Source organism: Pipistrellus kuhlii, unplaced genomic scaffold (assembly GCF_014108245.1).
Source record: "Pipistrellus kuhlii isolate mPipKuh1 unplaced genomic scaffold, mPipKuh1.p scaffold_m20_p_2, whole genome shotgun sequence".
NCBI classification, from domain to species: Eukaryota; Metazoa; Chordata; class Mammalia; order Chiroptera; family Vespertilionidae; genus Pipistrellus; species Pipistrellus kuhlii.
In genome coordinates, this window is record NW_023425515.1 from 53,776,394 (window position 1) to 53,798,790 (window position 22,397).

The window sequence follows — 22,397 nt, forward strand, 5'->3', positions numbered from 1 at the left end:
CTTCACACACCAGCTAGAACGCTCAGATCCTGCACACCCTGCTCAAAACCCTCCAGGCCTTCCCATGGCACCGAGAACAAACCAAACTCTTAGCATGACCTACAAGCACCTCCATCTGTTGCCCACCAACCCAGTGGTCGACAAAGATACACAGTACATTTTTTTGAATGTAAACTCCCAATATATATAATGTATGTATTTGTAAATCATACATATGTACCACTGTATTAGTATCATATGTAATAGAAAGCCTATACAATCATAGAAATTACCAAGTACGCAATAAACATAAGTGAAAAGAAATTGTAACAGTTTCTTCAAACACCCAAACTTTGGTCTCTGGTGTCCCGTAGGGTGGAGCACTCTTGCCGCACGGGCCGGCGTTCTGCAACACAGCGAGCCCATTTCCACCTCGGAGCTTTTACACTCCCCGCTCTCTGTGTTTGGAACATGTGTCCCCAGATCCTCACATGACTGCTCCCTTTAGTCATTCAGGTTTCAGTTCAAAGAGGCCATGACCACTCTGCACCCAAATAACACCCCCGAGTCACTGACGATCCCATTGCCCTGCCGTCTGATCGTCATGATATTTATGGTCTTTGAAGTGATAATGTATTTATTTATAAACTTACGTATTACCTGTCTCCCTAACCAGACCTGAGCTCTGTGCAGGACAGTGACTTTGCTGTTTGTGTAAGGACAATGTCCTCAGTATCTAGAGTTGCTCAATACATACTCATGTTTTAATGAATCCTGGCTATAGCACAATCTTTCTGGCCTCACTGCTCTCGTTTATCAATTAAAGGCACTGGAATCTATGACTTCTATAATCTTCCCAGTTTGAAATAGAACCCTATTTCCAAATCTAAAATTCCAGAGGATATGACTTACTCCATTTTACGTAAACATTAGTATGTTACCTTACCAAACTCAATGCAAACTCATAATAAAAATTTAATTCATTGAACAATAAGTATTGAAGGCAATCAAGAGTTAAAGAGTCAAGAGTAAATTGAACTTGGCTGGTGTGGCTCAGTGGATGAGCACCAACCTATGGTGCAGGGAGTCATGGTTTAATTCCCAGTCTGGGCACATGCCCGGGTTGTCGGCTCAATCCCCAATGGGGGCATGCAAGAGGCAGCTGATCAATTATTCTCTTTCATCATTGATGTTTCTTTCCCCCCCTCTCCCTTCCTTTATGAAATCAATAAAAATACACATTAAAAAATATATTAAATTTGCCAAAGCCGGTTTGGCTCAGTGGTAGAGCGTCGGTCTGTGGACTGAAAGGTCCCAGGTTCGATTCCGGCCAAGGGCATGTACATTGGTTGCGGGTATATCCCCAGTAAGGGGTGTGCAAGAGGCAACTGTTCAATGTTTCTCTCTCATCGACGTTTCTAGCTTTCTATCTCTCTCCCTTCCTCTCTGTAAAAAATCAATAAAATATATTAAAAAATATATATATATTAAATTGGATTTCAGTATGCAGGACAAAAGATGATTAAGGCAATGGTCACAAAAAGAACAGGTGTTTCCAAGTTAGAATCAGGAACAACCTTAACACTAACAGTCATGGATTTGCTATTGGGAAGAACATTGCCCTTAGGCATTAATAACAAAAAAACTACAGAGGTTTATTCATCTATTTTCCTATTTTCTCCTCATAGAGGCAGCATGGCTGATAGATCATAGGTTCAATGTTCTGTCCCACCATTTATTACCAGGGTAGCTTTGGAGAATTACTAAGCTTTCCTGTTTCTCTGGTCCTTCATGTATAAAATAAAGTTGATAACAACTTTATGATGATTGTTGTGATAAGTCAATGAGATGATGTACATGGAGTGCTTGCAATAGTTCTTGGCATAGATTAAGTCCACAATAAATTATTGGTTGACTCAAAAGGAAGAATGAATGAATGCATATTACTTCTTATTGACTTTCACAAAGGATTTATATAGTTTACAATAAATAATCCATCTAATGGGGGAGTTAAAGTTAAAAGAAATGAAAGCTGCTCCTCCATATCTAACCAAGAGAATTGAAAACATATGTTCACACAAAATTTTGTATATGAATGTTCATAGCAGCATTGCTCATAAAAACAAACAAAAAAGTAGAAACAACCCAAATGTCCATGAACTGATGAATGGCTAAACAAAATTGGATATATTCATACAATAGAATATTACTCCCCCATAAAAAGAAATGAAATATTGATATGAAGCTTGAGAACATATAAATGAAAGGCATCAGCCACAAAAGACCATGTTTTATATAATTCAATTTATATGAAATGTCCAGAAGAGGTAAACCCATAGAAATAGAAAGTAGATTAGGATCTGGGAGGAGGACAAAGTATTGAATGACTGTGTAATGAGTATGGGATTTTTTTGGAGTGATGAAAATGTTCTGGAATCAGACAGTGGTGATGGTTACACAATTCTCTAAATATATACAGCAGTAAAAAAACCACAGAATTCTATACTCTAAAATGATAAAATGGTGAATTTTATGGTATATGGATTTTATCTCAATAAAAATAAATTTTAAAAGAGAGGTCATAAACCATTTAGAAGACAGGATGGGGTGGAACAATTATATCAGGAGTCAAAATTTTATGGTAATTGCAATAGATTATTTTCATGATTATACCGTGTGTGTTTTTCAAGGATACGAGCTAAACTGGAAAAGGACACTTCGATCAGCTAACAAATGATTTGTAATATGGTTCTCAGACACGATTGGCTCTCCAAGTGTGGACTCTGACCCCTAGCAGCAGCATCACCTAGAAACTTCTTAGAAATGCAAATTCTGAAAGCACTCCAGACACGCTGAATCAGAAACTGGAGGTGAGACCCAGAAAACTGCTACTGGTTGGTATGGATGGACACTACTGTTGGAAAACCACTCTCACAAAATTGGTAATTATCAGGTTTCTTAAAAAGAGAGAAAGAGAGAGAGAGGTTTCCCTGTAATTTTATTTTGTTTCAGGTATACATCCCGGTAGCTACAAACATATATGTACTTTACATAGTATTTCCCTAGATATTTCCAGTATCCCAACTGGCACCAAACATAGTTATCACAACACTATTGACTATATTCCCCATGTTTTATTTACATCTCCGAGACTATTTGTTAACTATCAATTTGTACTTCTTAATCCCTTCACCTCTTTCATCCAGTTCCTCAAACCTTACCCCTCTGGCAACCACCTGTTTACTGTTTATGAGTCTGTTTCAATTTTGTTTGTTCACTTATTTTACTTTTTAGGTTCCACATATCAGTGAAATCATATGGAATTTGTCTTTCTCTGACTGATTTATTTATTTCACGAAGTTTAATACCTTGTGTGTCTATCTATGCTGGTGCAAATGGTAAGATTTTGTTCTTTTTTTATGACCAAGTAATATTCCATTGTAAATATGTACCACCATTTTTAAAATTGTTGTTGTTAATCTTCTTCTGAGGATATTTTTTCATTGATTTTTAAAGAGAGAGGAAGGGAGGGAGGGGAGAGAGAGAGAGAGAGAGAGAGAGAGAGAGAGAGAGAGAGAGGATATTTTTTCATTGATTTTTAGAGAGAGTGGAAAGGAGGCAGTAAGGGAGGGAGGGAAGGAAGGAGGGAGAGAGAGAGAAACATTGATGTGCAAAAGACACACCGATTGTTTGCCTTCTGCACCTTGACGGAGTGGAGTTGAATCGGCAACTGATCTGGTCTAGAATATCATTTAAGGCAGCTGTTTCCTTGCTGATTTTTTTGTCTGGAAGATCTATCCATTGATGTCAACGGGTTGTTAAAATCCGTTACTATGATTGTTTTTTGCTTTATGTGTTTAGGTGCTCCTATGTTGGGTGTATAAGTATTTACCAGGGTTATATACTATTGTTGGATTGGTCCTTTTTTCATTATGTAGTGTCCTTTGTCTCTTACTATAGCTTTTGTTTTAAAGTCTATTTTGTCATATATAAGTTTTGCTACCCCAGCTTTTTATTCATTTCCATTTGTGTGAAATACCTTTTTCCATCCCTTTACTTTGTCTGTGTGTATCTTTCATTCTCAGGTGGGTATGACAGCAAATATGTGCCTTATTTTCTTATCCATTCAGCTTTGTATGTCTTTTGATTGGAACATTTAAGCCAGTTATATTTAAAGTGATTATTGCTAGGTACACATTTATTGCCATTTTATTTTTTATAACTATGCTCCCCCTATTTTTCTTCCTTCTTTTTAAGAAGACTTTTTTACATTTCTTGTAATACTGGTTTGGTGGTAATGAACTTGTTTAGCTTTCCTTTGGCTGGGAAGCTCTTTATTTTGCCTTCTATTTTATATATATATATATATATATATATATATATATATATATATATATATATATATATATATATTATTGGAGAAGGGAGAGGAAGAGAGAGATAGAAACATCAATGATGAGAGAAAATCATTGATCAGCTGCCTCCTTTAAGCCTCACACTAGAGATCAAGCCCAAAACCTGAGGTTGTGCTCTTGACTGGAATCGAACCTGAGACCCTTTAGTCTGGCTGACATTCTATCCACTGAGCCAAACCAGCTAGGGCATTGCCTTCTGTTTTTAAATGATAGCCTTGCTGGTTGTAGGTCCTTGCTTTTCATCACATTGAATATTTCATGCCACTCCCTCTGGCCTGAAATATTTCAGTTGAGAAATCAGCAGTTTAGAGGAAAATGCTCGATTCAGGAAAGATAGTGTCCGTGGGTGGTACAGGAGAGGGACTCAGCAAGAGACGCTGGTGGCTGTCTGTTCAGCTTTCTGCCCAGAGCCATACAACCCAGTCTGTCCTCAAAAGACTCTAGTCCACTCTGAGCTGTCCTCCCTCTGCTAGAGCCCTTAATGAATAACTGAAAATGAGATTTTGTGAGCTGGGCACCTAGGTCTCTAGGGGACTTCCATCACTCCAAGGTGGACTGAATCCCCACTGATTTTTACAGTCAGATGTTATGTATGCACCTCTTCCCTGCTCTGTTGGGGAGCCCAGGGTTGGGGTAAGACCCCATGTTCCCCATGTGGAACGTTTGCAGGTGAGATATCCCTCCAATTCTCAGCTATTGCACATATGTGTGGGGAAAGCCCTTTTTGTGTCGCCGCCCTTCCTACCAATGTCAATGTGGCTTCTTCTGTAAATCTTTGGTTACAAGACTTCCGTTCAGCTAGTTATTCAGGTTGATTGTTCTATAGTTTAGTTGTAATTCAGTTTGGGCCTGGGAGGCGGTGAGTATAGCTTCCACCTACTCCATCGTCACCTTCTCACAGGCTTCTTGGTTAACTGGATTTCTGTTTGTTTGTGTGTGTGTTTTTGGTTTTTTTTGTGTGTGTGGTTTTGTTGTTGTTTGTTTTGTTTTGTTTGATTTTATAAATTGGGCTCACATGAGTTCAAGCAACATTACCCAATTCATTCCCAGGGTTCACTGTGTCATTATGAGTGATAGGTCTGAAATATAATATTTTGCATCTCATAACACCCAACCTGAATTAGCTGTATCTTTTTCTCCAATATGGCTACAGTGTGTGCTAACTAGTCTCTGCATACATGCGCCTATAAACGCACACTAATTTTTGTATGCACAGTACCTGGTAGAGGTTAGAACAATGTAAGCACTAAAGAAATGCGTGAAAAGTAAATGCATTCTGAATATGCATGTGAATCTGAACATGGTGCCTCTTAACTCATTCACGTAAGATTTCAAGATGAAGGCATAGTGTCTTCTGAAATATATCATACTGAAAGTAAAGATGAAATCTAATAGTTGAAGAGGGGAAAGGTGCCAGTGCCTCTAGATAATAAACAGTTTAAGATCTTATTAAAACCAATAGAAGATTATTACAGTTTACATGCCACCCTCACAGGATAGTGCAAATATGCAGCTGATCAGAAACCCGCTACAGCCACCTGCAAACACACCGCATCTTTGCTGCACACATACAGATGTATACATGCACCATCCCAAGACACTGACACGCACACAGTAATCAGCACATACACAGTGCCAACACTCAGACCTGAGACCAAGGCCACCCTAACTTATTCTTGAGCCCTGTGACTAAGGCACAGAAGGAGGATGGGGCAGTGGGGTATATGCCAGCAGGAGCTGTTACCTTCGTTCTCCAGAGGCCCAGGTGCACCATTGTTAAAGATTTGATCCACATGATTCAATATGAACTCAATCACCACCTGCTGGACCCGGACAGCGAGGAAAGCTGCATCTCCATTGCAACCAGTGGCTTCGATTTCTTTGGACCTAAATCAAGCAAAGAAACACATTCAGCTCCATGAGTCAGTCCTAGAGCAGTAAGGGGGAGCCAGTGAGCCTTTTGTACAAGCCCAATGTCTTCAACGTATACAGTTTGTTAATCTGTATGATATTTTAACTGCTAAGACCAATTAAAGGGACTGTCCAAAGGCTGTGAAGCCCAACACACTGAACAAATTGAAAACAATTACCAGGAATTATAGACATTGCAAGACTATAACACTATTTTAGCGAATATACAAGAATTGCTTTTTTAAAAAAATATCAGATCTCCTTCTACCCACCACCTAATTGTTCTGTGGGGCAGCTCATCATTTATGAAGTCATACCAAGTAATTGAGGCTATACCCAGCTGTGACCCCACCACAACCAACAACAGCCAATGAGCCACAGAGACCCATACAACATACAGACCCATAACTTTAGTCACATTCTGTGGTAGCCAAAAAAATGCCTCTGGAAGCCAGACTTTCCAGGTTAGCAGGCAAAGAACCTAGGCTTTTAAAATCACCTTTCATCCACCCATGCTACAAAATACCATTCAGCTACCTGTTTGTCTTCAAGGGGTTTCAGTTTCGAAGAATCCAGTCTTTATTTTGATCCGTGGGCTGCGTGGAGCCCACTGGGGGGGGAGGGGGAGGAGAAGGTGAAGGCGCAGTGCTTACCTGAGGAGGTTTGGCGCCCACACCAGGGCCAGGTTCCGGGCGTGCATGTTGGTCTTGCTGCTGAAGGAGGCGATGTGGGCCAGGTGTCGAATCAGGTATTCCAAGGTCCTGTAATGGTTCACTTTATTTATTTCCACAAAGTAAGAGGCTCTAGGGCCTGTGTGAAGCCTGGAGGTAATTCCGAGTTTGGATTTGGGAGACTAAGTAAATATTTCTATCTCATGACTTGTGAAGGAATAGCAGGAAAGTATCAAGATTGATGGAAGTAATTTTCTCGGCCCTCGGCATGTTGGCCCAGGGCGGGGGAAGGGGAGCGGTCTTGGAAGAAAAACATCTATGATTGCCAGAAAGTTCTTTCTTATAACACATCAAAATCTGGTCTTGTGTAACAGATGGGCAGGCTTGGGGGACATTGGGGAAGATGGTAAGATGAGGGGCTAACTTATGAGAATGAAATGAAAGGATAGGGTGATGTCAGAGATGATGCTGATGCTCAGAGAGAGAGATCGGTCAGCCAAATGTCAGAGCCTGTTTTAAAACCATCCCGATTTCCATATACCGGTACGTGGTTCCTCCGTGGATCTGGGTAAGAACCTAGGATATCACTGGGAGGATATCCTCGTGTGATCAGAATCCGGGTGGGACTGAGGGGTATTCTGTAAGTACCTGGGACATAGGCTGCCCCTTCCCATCCGTGTTCCCAGTCAGACACCAACTCACTCTGAGACAAGTGACCTGTCTCCCCACCCGAAAAGCCCCAGGAAAGCCACTGTCCACCGAATCTGTTCCCTTTTATGCGTCTGTGGCATTACACCGCACTGACGGGCCGTGACTTTCCGTCATCAAGGATTCTTACCTATAATGGGACGGGGGAAGCTGCTGGACAACATTTTGGATTCGGGCCAGCTGGCCTTCTTCTGGGCGACGGGACACGGCCTCCTGCAGAGAAGAACAAGAAGCGCCAGTGAGTGCCCCGGAGGGTGCCGTTTTATTTAGGCTCCTGGTACTGCAGCCTTCCGGCCATGCCTAGAGATCATCTTTCCAAGGGAGCGCTTTTCTAGTAAAAACAAACAACTGAAATCTCCGAGGCTGATGTGATGTGTCTAACATTGCACCCAGGGAGACCTGCGGATCCTTCTGGTTTCCGTGCACTCTCAGACGGGTGGCAGGTATCGGCTAAAGAAGGTGTAGAACCTTTCTGTGTGGCGGAAAGAGCCACAGAGTCTCTGGGAGAGATAAAGGATCTCTGGGAGACAGAGGGAGACAGGGTGAGATGGAGACGATGGGTGGCTCCATGTTTTCTCAGCCAGCTGTCCTCTTGGGTGCAAACAGCCACTTCCCATCCAGCCTGAGACTATCCCATGACCTTGTTACTACGCAGCAGCTGCCTGCTGTAGATGCTGGGAAGCAGGGAAGATGTGCCTTCTCAGCCCGATAAGAGTTTTGCCCCTGAGACCCAGCGGCCTTGCCGGGACTTACTCTGTTGTTTCCTGTGTGGGTATGCTGTACCCCTCCCCCGCCCGCCTCCAGCCCACGGCCCTTAGGGCAGGGACGTCCGTAAAGGCAGTGTGATCTCAGGCCTCGGCCCAGGCTCCTCACGATGCAGGTGTCCCTGGGCAGATTCCCCTGCAATCCTGCCCCGAGGACCTGCCCTGCCTGTGCCCAGGCTGAGTTCTGGAGCACTGTCAGCATGGGAGCAGAACCTAAATTCAAGGTCAACAGCAGCCACATCTTTCTTTTTATTCTGAGGTAGAACTTACCTCTATAAAAATGTACAAGTCTGGAGCTACAGCTCCATGAGTTCTTTCATATGCATGTAACCCCACTCAGACCAAGGTACACTTTAGAAGGAGTTCCTGCCCTGGCTGGTTTGGCTCAGTGGACAGAGCATCGGCCTGCAAATGGAAGGATCCCAAGTTCAATTCCAGTCCAGGGCACATGCCCGGGTTGTGGGTTTGGTCCCCGGTGGAGGGTGTGCAGGAGACAGCCAATCAATGATTCTCTTTCATTATTGATGTTTCTATTTCTCTCCCCTCTCCCTTCCTCTCTGAAATTTTAAAACTATATTTAAAAGGAGGCCCTGAGCTCACATCAATCCTTTTCAGCCTGAGTCCACTGTTAGGCATGTGGGACTTACAGCCTTGTATTGCCTCCCAGTGCTGGGAACATGCTTTATATTCATATACAAGGCACGCAAAAGTAGGTTTACAGTTGTTTGTATGGAAAAGTATATAATACAAGAATAGATAATAACACACAATTAAACTGCATTTTGTAGACTCATAACTGTAAATCTACTTTTGCCCAACCTTATATAATGAAAAGAATCCTATATAATAAAGAGATAATATGCAAATTAACCCTCACACCTTCATAAAATGGATGCCTATGACCAGGCTGGCAGGCGGGTTAGTGAGGAACGACCAGCAGGTTGTGTGGGGCGTTCGCCAGTGGGGAGGAGGGGAGGGCTGTGAGGGGTGACCAGGCTGGTACAGGGGTTTGAAGAGGGAGTTGGGGGTGACCAGGCCAGCAGGGGGGTCAGTTGGGGCCAACCAGGCTGGTGGGGGGTCAGTTGGGGATGACCAGGGCAGCAAGAGGGGCAGTAAGAGGTGACCAGGCTGGCAGGGAGGGCAGTTAGGGGCAACTGGGCCAGCAGGGGGGATGTAGTTGGGGGTGACCAGGCTGGTGGGAGGGGGGAGTTGGGGGTAATTAGGCTGGCAGGGAGGGCAGTGAGGGGCAACTAGGCTGGTTGGAGGGCAGTTGGGGGTGACCTTGCCAGCAGTGGGGGGGTAATTAGGGGCAACCAGACAGGCAAGCAGATGAGTGATTAGGAGCCAGCAGTTTAGAATTGTGAGAGGGATGTCTGACTGCTGGCTTAGGCCCATTCTCCGGGATTTGGCCTTAACTGGCAGTCAGACATCCCCCAAGGAGTCCCAGATTGGAGAGGGACTGGCTGGGCTGAGAGGACTCTCTCCACACCCCCACCCCATGCACAAATTTTGTGCTCTGGGCCTCTAGTATAATATATATATTTTTTTTCTTAAACTTTGTTGAATTCATTTATTAAATCAAGTAGTTCTTTGTTTGTTTTTTAATCCTCACCTGAGGATATTTTTCTTTTATTTTTTGAGGATATTTTTCCATTGATTTTTTCGGAGAGAGTGGGAGAGGGAAAGACAGAGAGGAATATCGATGTGAGAGAAACACATTGATTGGTTGCCTCCTGCAGGTGCCCTGACCAAGGCCTGGGCTGGGGAGGAGCCTGCAACCAAGGCATATGCCCTTGACTGGAATCAAACTTGGGTCCCTTCGGTCCACTGGCCAACGCTCTATCCACTGAGCCAAACCAGCCAGGGCCATAATATATATTCTTTAATTTGGTAAGTGCTGCCTCCTGCAATACCATCAAAATAAGATCCTAACCATGGTGTGGTTTTCTTACATTGTTCACCTCTATTCAGCCTGTGGCTATTATTTGCTTGCTGTATATAAATGGTGAAGTTCAAACTCACAGGTATGAGAATTTTCAGGCACAGAAAAGTGGAAGGAAATCAACTTCACTGGGCGCCTTCTGTTTGCCAGGCCCAGCGAGGCCATACTTGCTGGGTCTGTTAAGTTCTAACTCAGGAGAACTCCACGGCACTGCCCCAGCTGTCAACTGCCCTCACCTGCCTCCGTTTCCCCCACAGCACTCACCACCCTTACCGATCTGCACAATGTGCTTATTTGTTAGGTTTACTGTGTAGTGTCTGTCTCCCTTGCTAGACGTAAGCTCTGTAAGTGCCGGGAAGGGCTGAGTCCTGTGCCTGGCACCTAGGCCTTCCCTCCAGGCTTGTCGAATGACTGATTACACGCCATTGCCTTCCATGCCAGGGCTTTACCTAGTAAGGTTTTTGTGTTGTTTTTTGGTTTTGTTTTTTTTTTGTTTGCCTTTTTTATTTGATTGAAGTAAAACACACATACAGCAGCTTACTGTTTTTAAAGACCATCAAAAGCCTCTACATGGGAAAACTTGCTATTTTTGTTTCCTAACCAGAAGTGGGGAGAGAGGTGGGGCTGGGAGGGTCCCGGTCACACGTGTCCCAAGCTTCTGGGGGTTTGCAAGCCTGAGAACAGAGCCCCAAAAGCCACACGATCTCTGCCTCGGCCCTCACTTGGTGAGACACGCAGGATGCAGAGGGGGAGGACCAGGAGGGAGGCAGGAAGAAGCACCCAGACGCCTCTGCTCTCCTCCCGGGAGTGGTCATTTAGAAAACAAATTTGTGGGCAGGACGCTGGCTGCCCAGGGGAAGCCTCACTAAGGGAGCAAAGAGGGAGAAGCTCCAGGGAGAGGAGGGGCCCGAATGCTGAGCGGACCCTCCCACCTTCTATCCTGCAAAGGGGGAGGCGTGGGAGGCCTCTCTTCCTGTCCCTGCAAAGCTGGGATGAGCTTGGCAAAGCTTGCACACACACACACACACACACACACACACACACACACCCTCACTCACACACACACCCTTTCTAAAAATGCATCTGGAGAAGAAAGGTGTAGATGAATTTAACAGACCACATGGAAAGTTCCTTTAATATTTTAGGAAGCTGTTAGTCATCTCTGTTCTCTAAGAGGCAGGGCGGGCTCACTCCCTGAAGCCTGTAGGTCCCATTTAGGATTGAGGTTTATTTCATTAGTCACAGCCTCTGCCCATCACACCCCAATCCTATTCAGAAACTCTCTAGATCCCGGTTTCTCTCCCGGAACAGGCCAGTTGCTGCAAACTTATTTGCGCGTGCCCTTCCCTGTCTCCCCCCCCCCCCCCCGCCCCCCAAGGCAGCCCTGTCAGCAGGGTGGACACACCACTGTGGCCCTTCCTTCCAACTGTACCCCAGCCTTTGCCTTTTATTTTGTATTAGTTCTTTAAAAATTATAATTTTTATTTTAAGCAATTAGGTAGAAAAGTAGCTCAGACACATATTTTAAAAATGCAAAGCACTCAAAGGAATACACAGAAGAAAGTTAGTCTTCTTCCAATTGCAGACTTCCATTTGCAGAGGCAACTGTGTGTCCTCCCAGATGGTTTTGCCTATCCATCTCTGTCACACCGTGGAAGCAAGCATGTCTACATGCTCTGACCCATCTGAAATTCCCTATCTCCCATCCTGCTCCTCCCGCCTACTCCACAACAGCCACGACGGGCTCCACATATCCCCTCACGCAAGCTCAGGCAAGTGCTCCATGAGGGCCTTCGCACCTCCTGGACCTTTGTAACTCCTTCTTCCCCCGAATAGCTGTACTATTTGTTCCTTGTGTCACCTTGGTCTCTGTTCAAATATCACCTTATAGAAAGAGCTTGGGGGGGGGGGGGGAAGAAGAAACAATTGTAATAATTTGAACAATAAAGATTTATCAAAGAAAAAAAAATAAAGCCAATGGTACTATAACTCCCAGAGTAATGTATTTTCCAGTTATAGAAACTGCCATTTTAGTGCAAGATGGCTCACACACTACATTTGAAACGTTTTCAGACCTCACTTTGTAACAGTTTACAATTACTCCAAATAAAATAAATGCGGGGGGGGGGGGGGGGAAGCAATCCCTAACATTCTCTCCCCTGTCCCTGCAGTAATTTTTCCTTGTAGCACTTACCAACAGTTCCCCTTCTGTGAGAGTGAAATGCTTGGCTCTTGGATTCTATCTTAACTCTAGCCTGCATTTCTCCAGTGGCCTTCAGGAAATAGCTCCTGTATTATATGTATGATGCAATCCCATGTTTGTTTAACAAAATGTATATATTTTTACACATACCCACATACACACACCAGATTATTATGATCTCTGAACACATAATAATCTAGCCACTCAGCATGTATGTGTATACACACACACACACACACACACACACACACACACACACATACACATATATATTAGGAGCCAGGTGCATGAATTCGTGCCTGGGTGGTGTCTGGCCAGCCTGGCCAAAGGGAGAGGACATGGGCGGTTGGCCAGCCTGCCTGCTGGTCAAATTCCTGGTTGAGAGGACAATTTTCATATTAGCCTTTTATTATATAGGATATAATATATATACACATATTAGTAATACATATACATACATATATATATATACACACACATACACACACACACAAACACACACACACACACAAGGAAGGCATACAATGCTCTGTTCATTGTGATTACAATGGGAGGGGATTGTGGGGAGGTATGATAAATTTGGAGGAATTCTGTTTAAGGCTTGATATTTTGGGCAAGATTTGCAGGAGCTTCAAGACTGGACTCAAATGTAGGGAGCACAAAGAGATTTAGAGATTCCCCTATCACTCTCTTCTGTTGGTGCCTAGAATTCTGCAGTTAGTCATCACACACCTCTAGCCCTGCCCATTTTATCTTCCCTGGACATAAAAGAAGTCTGAATTCTGAACTCTTTTAAGGTGGACTTAAGGAAGTTCTAAGGCCTCCCTCCCCCTATGTCCTCCCCCAATCTTCCTGAGCATATGGTGCCTTCTTGATCAATAAACCCTTCCTTATTCCCAACTGACAGTTTGAATATTGGCCTTTTACAACATTGGGTACATGGATCTTGAACCGGCAACACTTATAGAAATATGCTTTAAATTTGTTTATCATCTATCTCCTTCATTAAAATGTAAGTTTCACAAGACAAAGGATCTTATCTGTCTTGCTGAAATCCCCAGCACCTAGAACTGTGCCTGTCACTCATGGTGCACATAGTACATTTGGTGAATGAAATAAGTAAGTGAACGAGTCTACATTTTGCTTTGCATTTGAAAATGCCAAACAGGTCCTGGCCAGTTATCTCACTTGGTTAGAATGTCATCCCAATATGCCAAGGTTGCAGGTTTGATCCCTGGTCAGGGCAGATACAAGAATCAACCAATGGCCTGTTTGGTGTGGCTCAGCAGTTGAGCATCGACTCAGGAACCAAGAGGTCGCCAGTTCAATTCCTAGTCAGAGAACATGCTTGGGTTGCAGGCTTGATACCCAGAGGGGGCCATACAGAAGGCAGCCAATCTATGACTTTCTCTGTCATCAATGTTTCTATCTTTCTATCCTTCTCCTTTCCTCTCTCTCATAAAAAAGAAAAAAAAGAAAAGAAAAAAAGAATCAACCAGTGGATATATAAATAGGTAGAACAACAATGTTTCTCTCTCTCAAATCAATAAATAATTTTTTTTTTAAAAAGAGGAGGAGAAACCAAGATGGAGGCATAGGTAAACACCTGAAATTGCTGCCTTGCAAAACCACTTCAAAACTATAACTAAAAGACAAAATGGATATCATCCAGAACCAGAGGAAGGCTGACTGAGTGGAAATTCTACAACTAAAAGGAAAGAGAAAAACACATGGAGACTCAGTGGAGCTGCAGAAGTAAAGGCAGAGATACAGAGGACCACACAAGGAAAGGGCTGGCAACTGAGGACTTGGCTGGCTTTTTCAATCTGCAGGGAGACACAGGTTCCCGAATGCTCTGAACTCAAGTTCTGAGTGAGACCCAAACTCATATGGGAAGAAACTGGACTGTCTGGCAGTGGGAGGAAGGCTAGGGCAGCTTTCTCTCAGAGGTGCTTGCAGTGATTACCGAGGGACACTGAGACCTTGGAGCCTCTTAGGGCAGGGCTGATGGGAAGCCATTGCTATTTGCTCCACCCTGAGACTCCGCCCCATCCAAGCAATGTGCAGAGGCTTTTGCTTATGAATAGCCTGGTCCTTTGAAATCTAAACATACCTAACAAACTGCAGCTGGGTTAGAGAGACCCAGACCATCCAAAAGAAGGCCCAAGGCCCCATAGCAGCTTCCATTGCTTCACAACTGGGCCTCATCTGGGCATGTCCAAAACCCAAACAAAGAAGAGGAATCTGAAGATCTCTCCATAGCTCCTGCTGGTTGGCTTCAGGCAGAGGCTAAATTAGCACCTCCTTGATGATCCAAGAGCCACTGTACCCAGGGTTCAGAGAAGGACCATCCAGATTACAACTATTCAGATCCATAAGGGACACACTCAGGGGGCAGACTCAGTGAGCACCAAAGCCCCACTGAAGCAAGTCTTGCCTCATAAGGGTGTCTCCAGCATAGAAGTTCTCCCAGCATAAACACAGCTGATCCTCATAGCCAATTGGCCTGGAGGTCAATTCCTCCCAGTGATACCAACAACAATCAAGGCTTATCTACAACAAATATGTGCACACAGCCCACAAAGGGGTGCACCAAGAGTGTGCACCTCAGGTAACTGGGGAGGCTAAGCCACTGGGCCCTATAGGACCCTTAGCACACTAAACCACTTTATCAACTCCGGAAAGCAGTGAAAATATGGAGACAAAGAAACAGGTCACAAACAAAAGAAATGGAGGAAAACAAATGACTGGATATAGAATTCAAACCCATGGTTATAAGGTTTTTCAAGAATTTCCTAGAAAAGGCTGATAAATTTAGCCAGACCCTTGAGAATACAAAAAAGGACCGACTAGAAATTAAGCATACACTGACTGAAATAAAAATATTATAAAGAGACCCAACAGAAGACTAGAGGAACACAAGAATCAAGCCAAAGATTTGAAATACAAAGAAGCAAAAACAAAACAAAACAAAACAAAACAAACAAACAAAAAAATCAACACTTAACTGGAAAAGCAAAAAGCAAAAAGAATCCAAAAATCTGAAGATAGTGTTAGAAGCCTCTGGGACAACTTCAAGCTTACCAACATCAGAATTATGGGGGTTCCAGAATAAGAGAGAGAGCAAGATATTGAAAACCTATTTGAAGAAATAATGACTGAAAACTTCCCCCACCTAGTGAAAGAAATAGACTCACAAGTCCAGGAAGTACACAGAACCCCAAACAAAAGGAATCCAAAGAGGACCATACCAAGACACATCATAATAAAATGCCAAGAGAAAAAAGAAAAAAAAAAAAGAAAAAAAGAGAGACAGAATATTAAAAGCACCAAGAGAAAAACAGTTACCTACAAGGGAACATTCATACAATTGTCAGATGATTTCTCAACAGAAACTATGCAGGCCAGATGGGAGTGGGAAGAAATATTCAAAGTGATGACTATAGCAAGAACCTACAACCAAGATTACTCTACCCAGCAAAGCTATCATTCAGAATTGAAGGTCAGGCAAAGAGCTTCACAGATAAGAAAAACCTAAGGAGTTCATCACCACCAAACCAGTATTATATGAAATGCTGAAAGGTATTCTTTAAGAAGAGAAGAAAAAGGTAAAGATAAAAATTATGAACAACAAATACATGTCTATCAACAAGTGAATCTAAAAATCAAATGAATAAAAAATCTGATGAACAGAATAATCTGGTGAATATAATAGAATTATGGGCATAGAAATGGAGTGGACTGACAATTCTCAGGGGAAAAGGGGTTTGGGGATGTGGGAAGAAACTGGACAAAAATCAAACACCTATGAATGAGGACAGTGTGTGTGTGTGTGTGTGTGGGGGGTGTTAAGGGCAGGGGGTGTGGTGGAAACTGGATGGAGGGGAGCTAAGGGGGGAAAAAGAGGAACAACTGCAATAATCTGAACAATAAAAATTTAATTAAAAAACAAATTAAAAAAAAAGAGTAAGAAAGAAAATGCTGAACAGCCACCTTTGAGCCACATGTCCAGTACAATACTATCTGAGGACCATACCTCCATTGTGGGGAACAGTAGCATTGTTTAATTTAACTAAACGTATTCACAGGTATCTGTGAAGAGAAAGGAAGAAGAACATTTGACACAGAAGGAGAAAAGGCAATATGATCATGGAGGCAGAGATAGAAGTGATGCAGCCACAAGCCAAGGGATACCAGCAGCCACCAGAGGCTGGAAGAGACAGGAAATGGGCTTTCCCCTAGACTAGAGCCTCTGGAAGAAGCACAGCTCTACTGACCCCTGAATCTCAGCCTAATGAAACAGATCTCAGACTCTGGACTCTCATAATGTGTGATGCAAAATTTCTGTTGTTGAAGCCACATTTCTGTTTGCGGTAATTTATTACAGTAGTGACATGAAACTAACGCATGTACTCAAAATTAATACATTTAATATGAAGGGGAAAAAAATCACCTCCTATCCTGCCACCCACATATAAAAACTATTAACTTGTTTATGTGTGAAGCATAAAAGAAACAATCTACCTACGCTTCCAAGCACCAAATATGAACACTGGCATCATTTCCCATTTAGTTGCATTTACTACTTTTTTCCATTTAACTTTGTATTGTGGCCATCAAATCCGATTCATAAATGTGACTTTTCACAGATACGCAGAATTGAAAACAATAGATTTATTGTCATTTATTTAACCCATCTCATTGTTAGACACATAGATACTCTCAATAACGTTTATATTTTGCATAATATTTCAATAAAATACCCATAAATCATTATGTTGCACATATGATTATTACCTTAGAACTAAGTCCTAGAAATAGGTTTGTTGTATTAAAAATATGAGCATTTTGAGACTTCTTGACAGTAATTTAAAATTATTTTTTGGATGCCTAGACCATTTATACTTCTAATAGGAAACTATAAAAAAGCCAGTCTCTCCATAGTTGTCTAATTTTTCTAACACTATTGTATTGTTCCTTGATTAGTTTAGCATGCTTTCTTTATCTTATACTAGAGGCCCAGTGCTAGAAATTTGTGCACACTGCAGGGAGGGGTTATTCCTCAGCCCAGCCTGTGCTGTTTTACCGTCCAGGACCCCTTGGGGGATATCTGCCTGTTCAGTATCATTATAAGCCAGCACTTGGACATCCCTCTCGCAATCCGGAACCCCTCTCTCCTATTGCTCAGCTGGCTGCTCCTCAGTGGCAGGCTCCTTACTGCGTGGCTTGCTGCTCCTTAGCGCTGCCACAGAGGTGGGAGAAGGTCCTGTCATCACCACTTTGCTGGCCAGCCATGAGCCCGGCTTCTGGCTGAGGGGAGCTGCCCCTGTGGTAGCACACTGACCACCAGGCGGCAGCTCCTGCATTGAGCGTCTGCCCCTGGTGGTCAGTGCACATCATAGTGATTGGTCGTTCTGGTCATTCCTCCATAACAGTCACTTAGGTGTTTATTATATAGATTAAATTGCTTAATACCTGAGCATATTTAAGAGCTTTTAATTCTATTTTGAAATAATGCGGTAGTTTTGAGACAGATGTTAAATCTTTCTATTTACTAGCTATACAACCCCAGGCAAGAGTTTTTCATAAACTTATCACTAAAGAGACAATGAAATCTACTTCATGGAATTATTTGTGAGGATTAAATGAAATCATATTTATAACAAGTTTATCATATAGTAAGCACTCAATAAATGAAAGCTATTATCATTCCTATTTTCCCATTAATATTTTTTCTAATTCTGTTATGCCATTGAGATATCATTCTATAATACTTTAGCTGTGCAAGTGGGTTTAAATATGTATGATAAAAGGCTAATATGCAAATCGACTGAACGGTGGAATGACCGGTTGCTATGATGTGCACTGACCACCAGGGGGAGCATCACTCAGCCAGAAGCCAAGCACAGCTGGCACCTCTCCTGCCTCTGCAGCAGTGCTAAGGATGTCTGGCCAATGCAGGCCTAAGCTGTCAGTCAGACATCCCCTGAGGGCTCCAGGTCTGCAAGAGGGTGCAGGCCAGGCTGAGGGATGCCCCTCACCCCAAGTGCACAAATTTCCTGCACCAGGCCTCTAGTATCATTATAAGAATGTGTGACAATGTCATAGAGCTATTTCCATATCTCTGAAGAAGGTTTGCTTATATTATAATTCATTACTGTGATCAAAGCTATTATATGATAAATTCTTCAGCATAATTAACTTCAGTAGGTCCTACCTATGTAGAAGTCAGTTGTCACAGCAAGATTCTTCTCATTATTATTTTTAGATATACTTTTATTAATTTCAGAGAGGAAGAGAGTGGGAGAGAGAGAGAGAAATATTAATGATGAGAGTCATTGATTGGCTGCCTCCTGAGTGCCCTCTACTGAGGATCCAACCCATAATTCAAGCATGTGCCCTTGACTAGAATCAAACCCAACATTCTTCAGTCCGCAGGCTGACACTCTATCAACTAAGCCAAACCAGCTAGGGCAAAGGATTCTTATATTATTTCTTAGAATCAATAAATTATTTAAATATAACATTAGATTTCCTTAAAATCTGTTGACAATAATATTGTTTTTGTATTTTCCTATTGCTGTGGGAAAACAGAATCACTAGCAAAGTCAGGGAACAGAAGCAGGGAGAGATAAATATGGGTTTTGTTCCGAGCCTATAAACAAGAGCTAAAAAGAAACTTTATTTCTTAAATTTCTAGACCAGAATTCTTATCTACTCTCAGCTATCATAAAATGAAATTTAGTTAAAATAGGTTAGATTAATTTAGTTCTTTTATTTATTTTTTAAAATATATTTTATTGATTTTTTACAGAGAGGAAGGGAGAGAGAGAGAGTTAGAAACATCAATGAGAGAGAAACATTAATCAGCTGCCTCTTGCACACCACCTACTGGGAATGTGCCCGCAACCAAGGTACATGCCCTTGACCGGAATCGAACCCAGGACCCTTCATTCCCCAAGCCGACGCTCTATCCATTGAGCCAAACCGGTTTCGGCTAGTGGATATGATTTTTAAAGAAGTAGAAAAAACTATAATCCCATGACTGAAATAACTGGTTGTTAATCTTTTGTGCATCTTTCTTTTTAAATATCTTAATATACAATTGTATATTTAGTTTTTCCAATTACCATTATTAGTGTTTCTCTCTATTCATTATAGATTCTTACATATAAATAGCCCAAACCCAATGTTAAAAAGCAATTACTTATTCCTATATCATTTCAAATTGAAGGACCTTTTATGTGCTCAAAATAAATTCATCTAGAACCACGAGAGAGATTCCTTCCAATGATCACAACTCTTCCATAAGATTTATTTCAAACATCCCCTATGACCACTCCACTCTAACAGTCTTTTGACCTCACTGGGATGAATAATTCGTTGATCTACTTTTTCACTGTTATACACCCGTTTTATGCTCTCATTTCCTTTCTTATTCAGACAAAATTCCATGGTCAATTATTTCAATCACTCCCTTGCATACATTCTCACCTTCCTCACCCCTCTTTTGCTGGCTCCACCTTGGTTAAACCCAACTCTCCACCTCCACTCCTGCAGCAAATATTCAAGCCCTATTTTAATGCTATCTCTATAGGCATCCTTTAAGCATTCATTCTCCTTTCTACTTTCACTGTGGGTTCCCTATTTGGTGACCATATAGCTGTGATTTAGGTGTTTTGCTCTTACCCATCCATCCTTCACCAACTCAACTCACTGGTCTGTCCAGCACTCCTGTTGGCTGCTTGTCTCAGATTCTTTTCTCTTCCCTGCTTTCTGACCTCTCTTGACCTCTATTCTCTCTTCCTTCTCTATTCACCTACCTCTTTCCCCAACCCCCTAAAGAAACACAGGAAGAATAGCCTGATAAAAATGAACCAGCAGGGCATATAGCATTTAGTTTCAGGTTCCTGTCCTGCTGTGTGACCTTGGGCCAATCATTTCACTTCTCTGGTTCTTAGCTTCCATCCTAAGCAATGACATACACTTGGTTAAATAAACCTGGAGATCATTTAACCCAGCTCTTAAAACAAACAAACATGATTCTGAAAAAAATAAAAAAATCCTCACCAGGGGACATGCTTATTGATTTTTTAAAATAATTTTTTTAGTGCTGAAAGTATTACACACATTCCCCTTTCTCCCCATTACGCCCCTCTAACCTCCCCCCTGCAACCGATTCTGAAAATGTAAGAAAGAAAAAAAATGTAGCAAACAGCCCGACTTCCCTATTTTCCTCACTATACCATGCTATGTCCGTCACCATGCTAAGATAATGTCATCCATCTGGTGAGTATTATTATTGTTATTTTAGTGTTGAAATCCTCCTTGGCCCATTTATGCATCCCACCCAGTAACCATAATGGAAATCCAAACACTTACCGTGAATTTCTCATAGAGCTCATACGTCAGGAGGGGGTTGGGCAGCTCCCTAAAGTAGAGCTTACAGAGTGAGCCCACACAGTGGATGTCCTGGAGGTACACTTCCCTTGTCAGATCTGGACATTGATCTGAGCCAAACTCTTGCCTGAAACAACACAGACAGAGACATAACAATCCCGGCAACATGTGTTCCGTGTCAGCAGCTGCTTAGGGGTAAAAAGACCCTAAAACGCTGATCTGACTATATTTTTGACCCTGATACAGAAAGACATTCTATTTCGGGCACAAGAGAGCTATGAGAAGACTTCCACTTCAGATCTGGGTCTTTCCTCACAGGCAGCCGTAATTTATAGAAAGACAAAATGCCCACTTACAAATGGGTTTCTCATGGCATTATATTCACAGTCTGTTTCAGAGAAATATGAAAACAATTTGCCAAAAAAAAAACAAACCTGTTGAGATTTCAGCTTTTCCAAAATATTGTTCTAAATGAAGTCCTCTTTCTTGGAGGAGAATCCAAAACTGGGGTGAGTGAGATTGTTATCACTCACATATTCATGTCAACAAGCTTGTTTTAGCTGGAGACTCAAACCCAAGGTTTGAGAACTTGAATCGATAATCTCTTCGATGCTGGATGGGACCTTCTAGGCTGCCTGTGAGTGGTTCCCACAGGATAGAAGAGCTTATAAAATATCTTCTTAAACATCATCATCAGATTCTAGGTCTCATATCTAATTAAAAAACATTTCCTAATGAGGTTACATGAATATTCTGACCTAACTAATATATACTTAAAATTAAAAATTGGTTTTAAACAATGACAAGTTTGAGCTTTATTACAGAAGAGAAGTTAGGGTTCCTGAGAGAACTCCCTTGGTCAACCAAGCAGTGACAAAGTCAACGGGACTCCCGGGGCCAGCACTTTAAAACAGCTTGCCCATCCTCCTGTATTCTGCTTCTCCGTGTAACAGGGATAGGGGAATCCCCGATGAACCCGAAAGGAACTGGGTAAGGCCTTGAAGGAAAACCAAAGGCCTCATAAATTCATAGGCATGTGTTTTTCTAAGAGAACAGAACAAGACCTAAAGCTTATTCATTTCATTAGCCAAAAATTTCCCTTGTGGAGACTAAGGTCAGTCCGTAAGTGAAAAAGACCATCATCCAAGTGTCCCTCTATGATATAAACTACTGTGCAGTATATTTTAGAGAGAAGAGTAAACCATTCAAAGTATTTGCTGGTTTTGAAACTCTAAAAATGTCACACTAATTAATTAGTCAAGTTATGTACTAACATAGATCAGTTAAACTCTATGGTTGCAATAAACCAGTTGTGGTTCTGTGTTTTTTTTGTTGTTTTTTTTTAACAGCCATCACTTCTCTAGGCGTAAAAAGGATATTTTATTCCTTTAGTATAATTTTATT

At 42.2% G+C, this 22,397-nt stretch overlaps 1 protein-coding gene across 1 annotated transcript in view; it reads right to left on the bottom strand.

Annotated features, from left to right (window-relative positions):
* The window catches only part of ARHGAP31 (Rho GTPase activating protein 31), a 107,720-nt gene that overhangs the window by 20,330 nt on the left and 64,993 nt on the right, over window positions 1-22,397 (bottom strand). The window contains exons 3-6 of the mRNA XM_036444779.2: window positions 20,976-21,120; window positions 7,815-7,897; window positions 6,959-7,066; window positions 6,139-6,281 (exon numbers count right to left, since the gene is read on the bottom strand). Of these exons, the coding sequence (XP_036300672.1) occupies window positions 6,139-6,281; window positions 6,959-7,066; window positions 7,815-7,897; window positions 20,976-21,120 (479 nt within the window). The remainder of the gene's footprint in view (window positions 1-6,138; window positions 6,282-6,958; window positions 7,067-7,814; window positions 7,898-20,975; window positions 21,121-22,397) is intronic.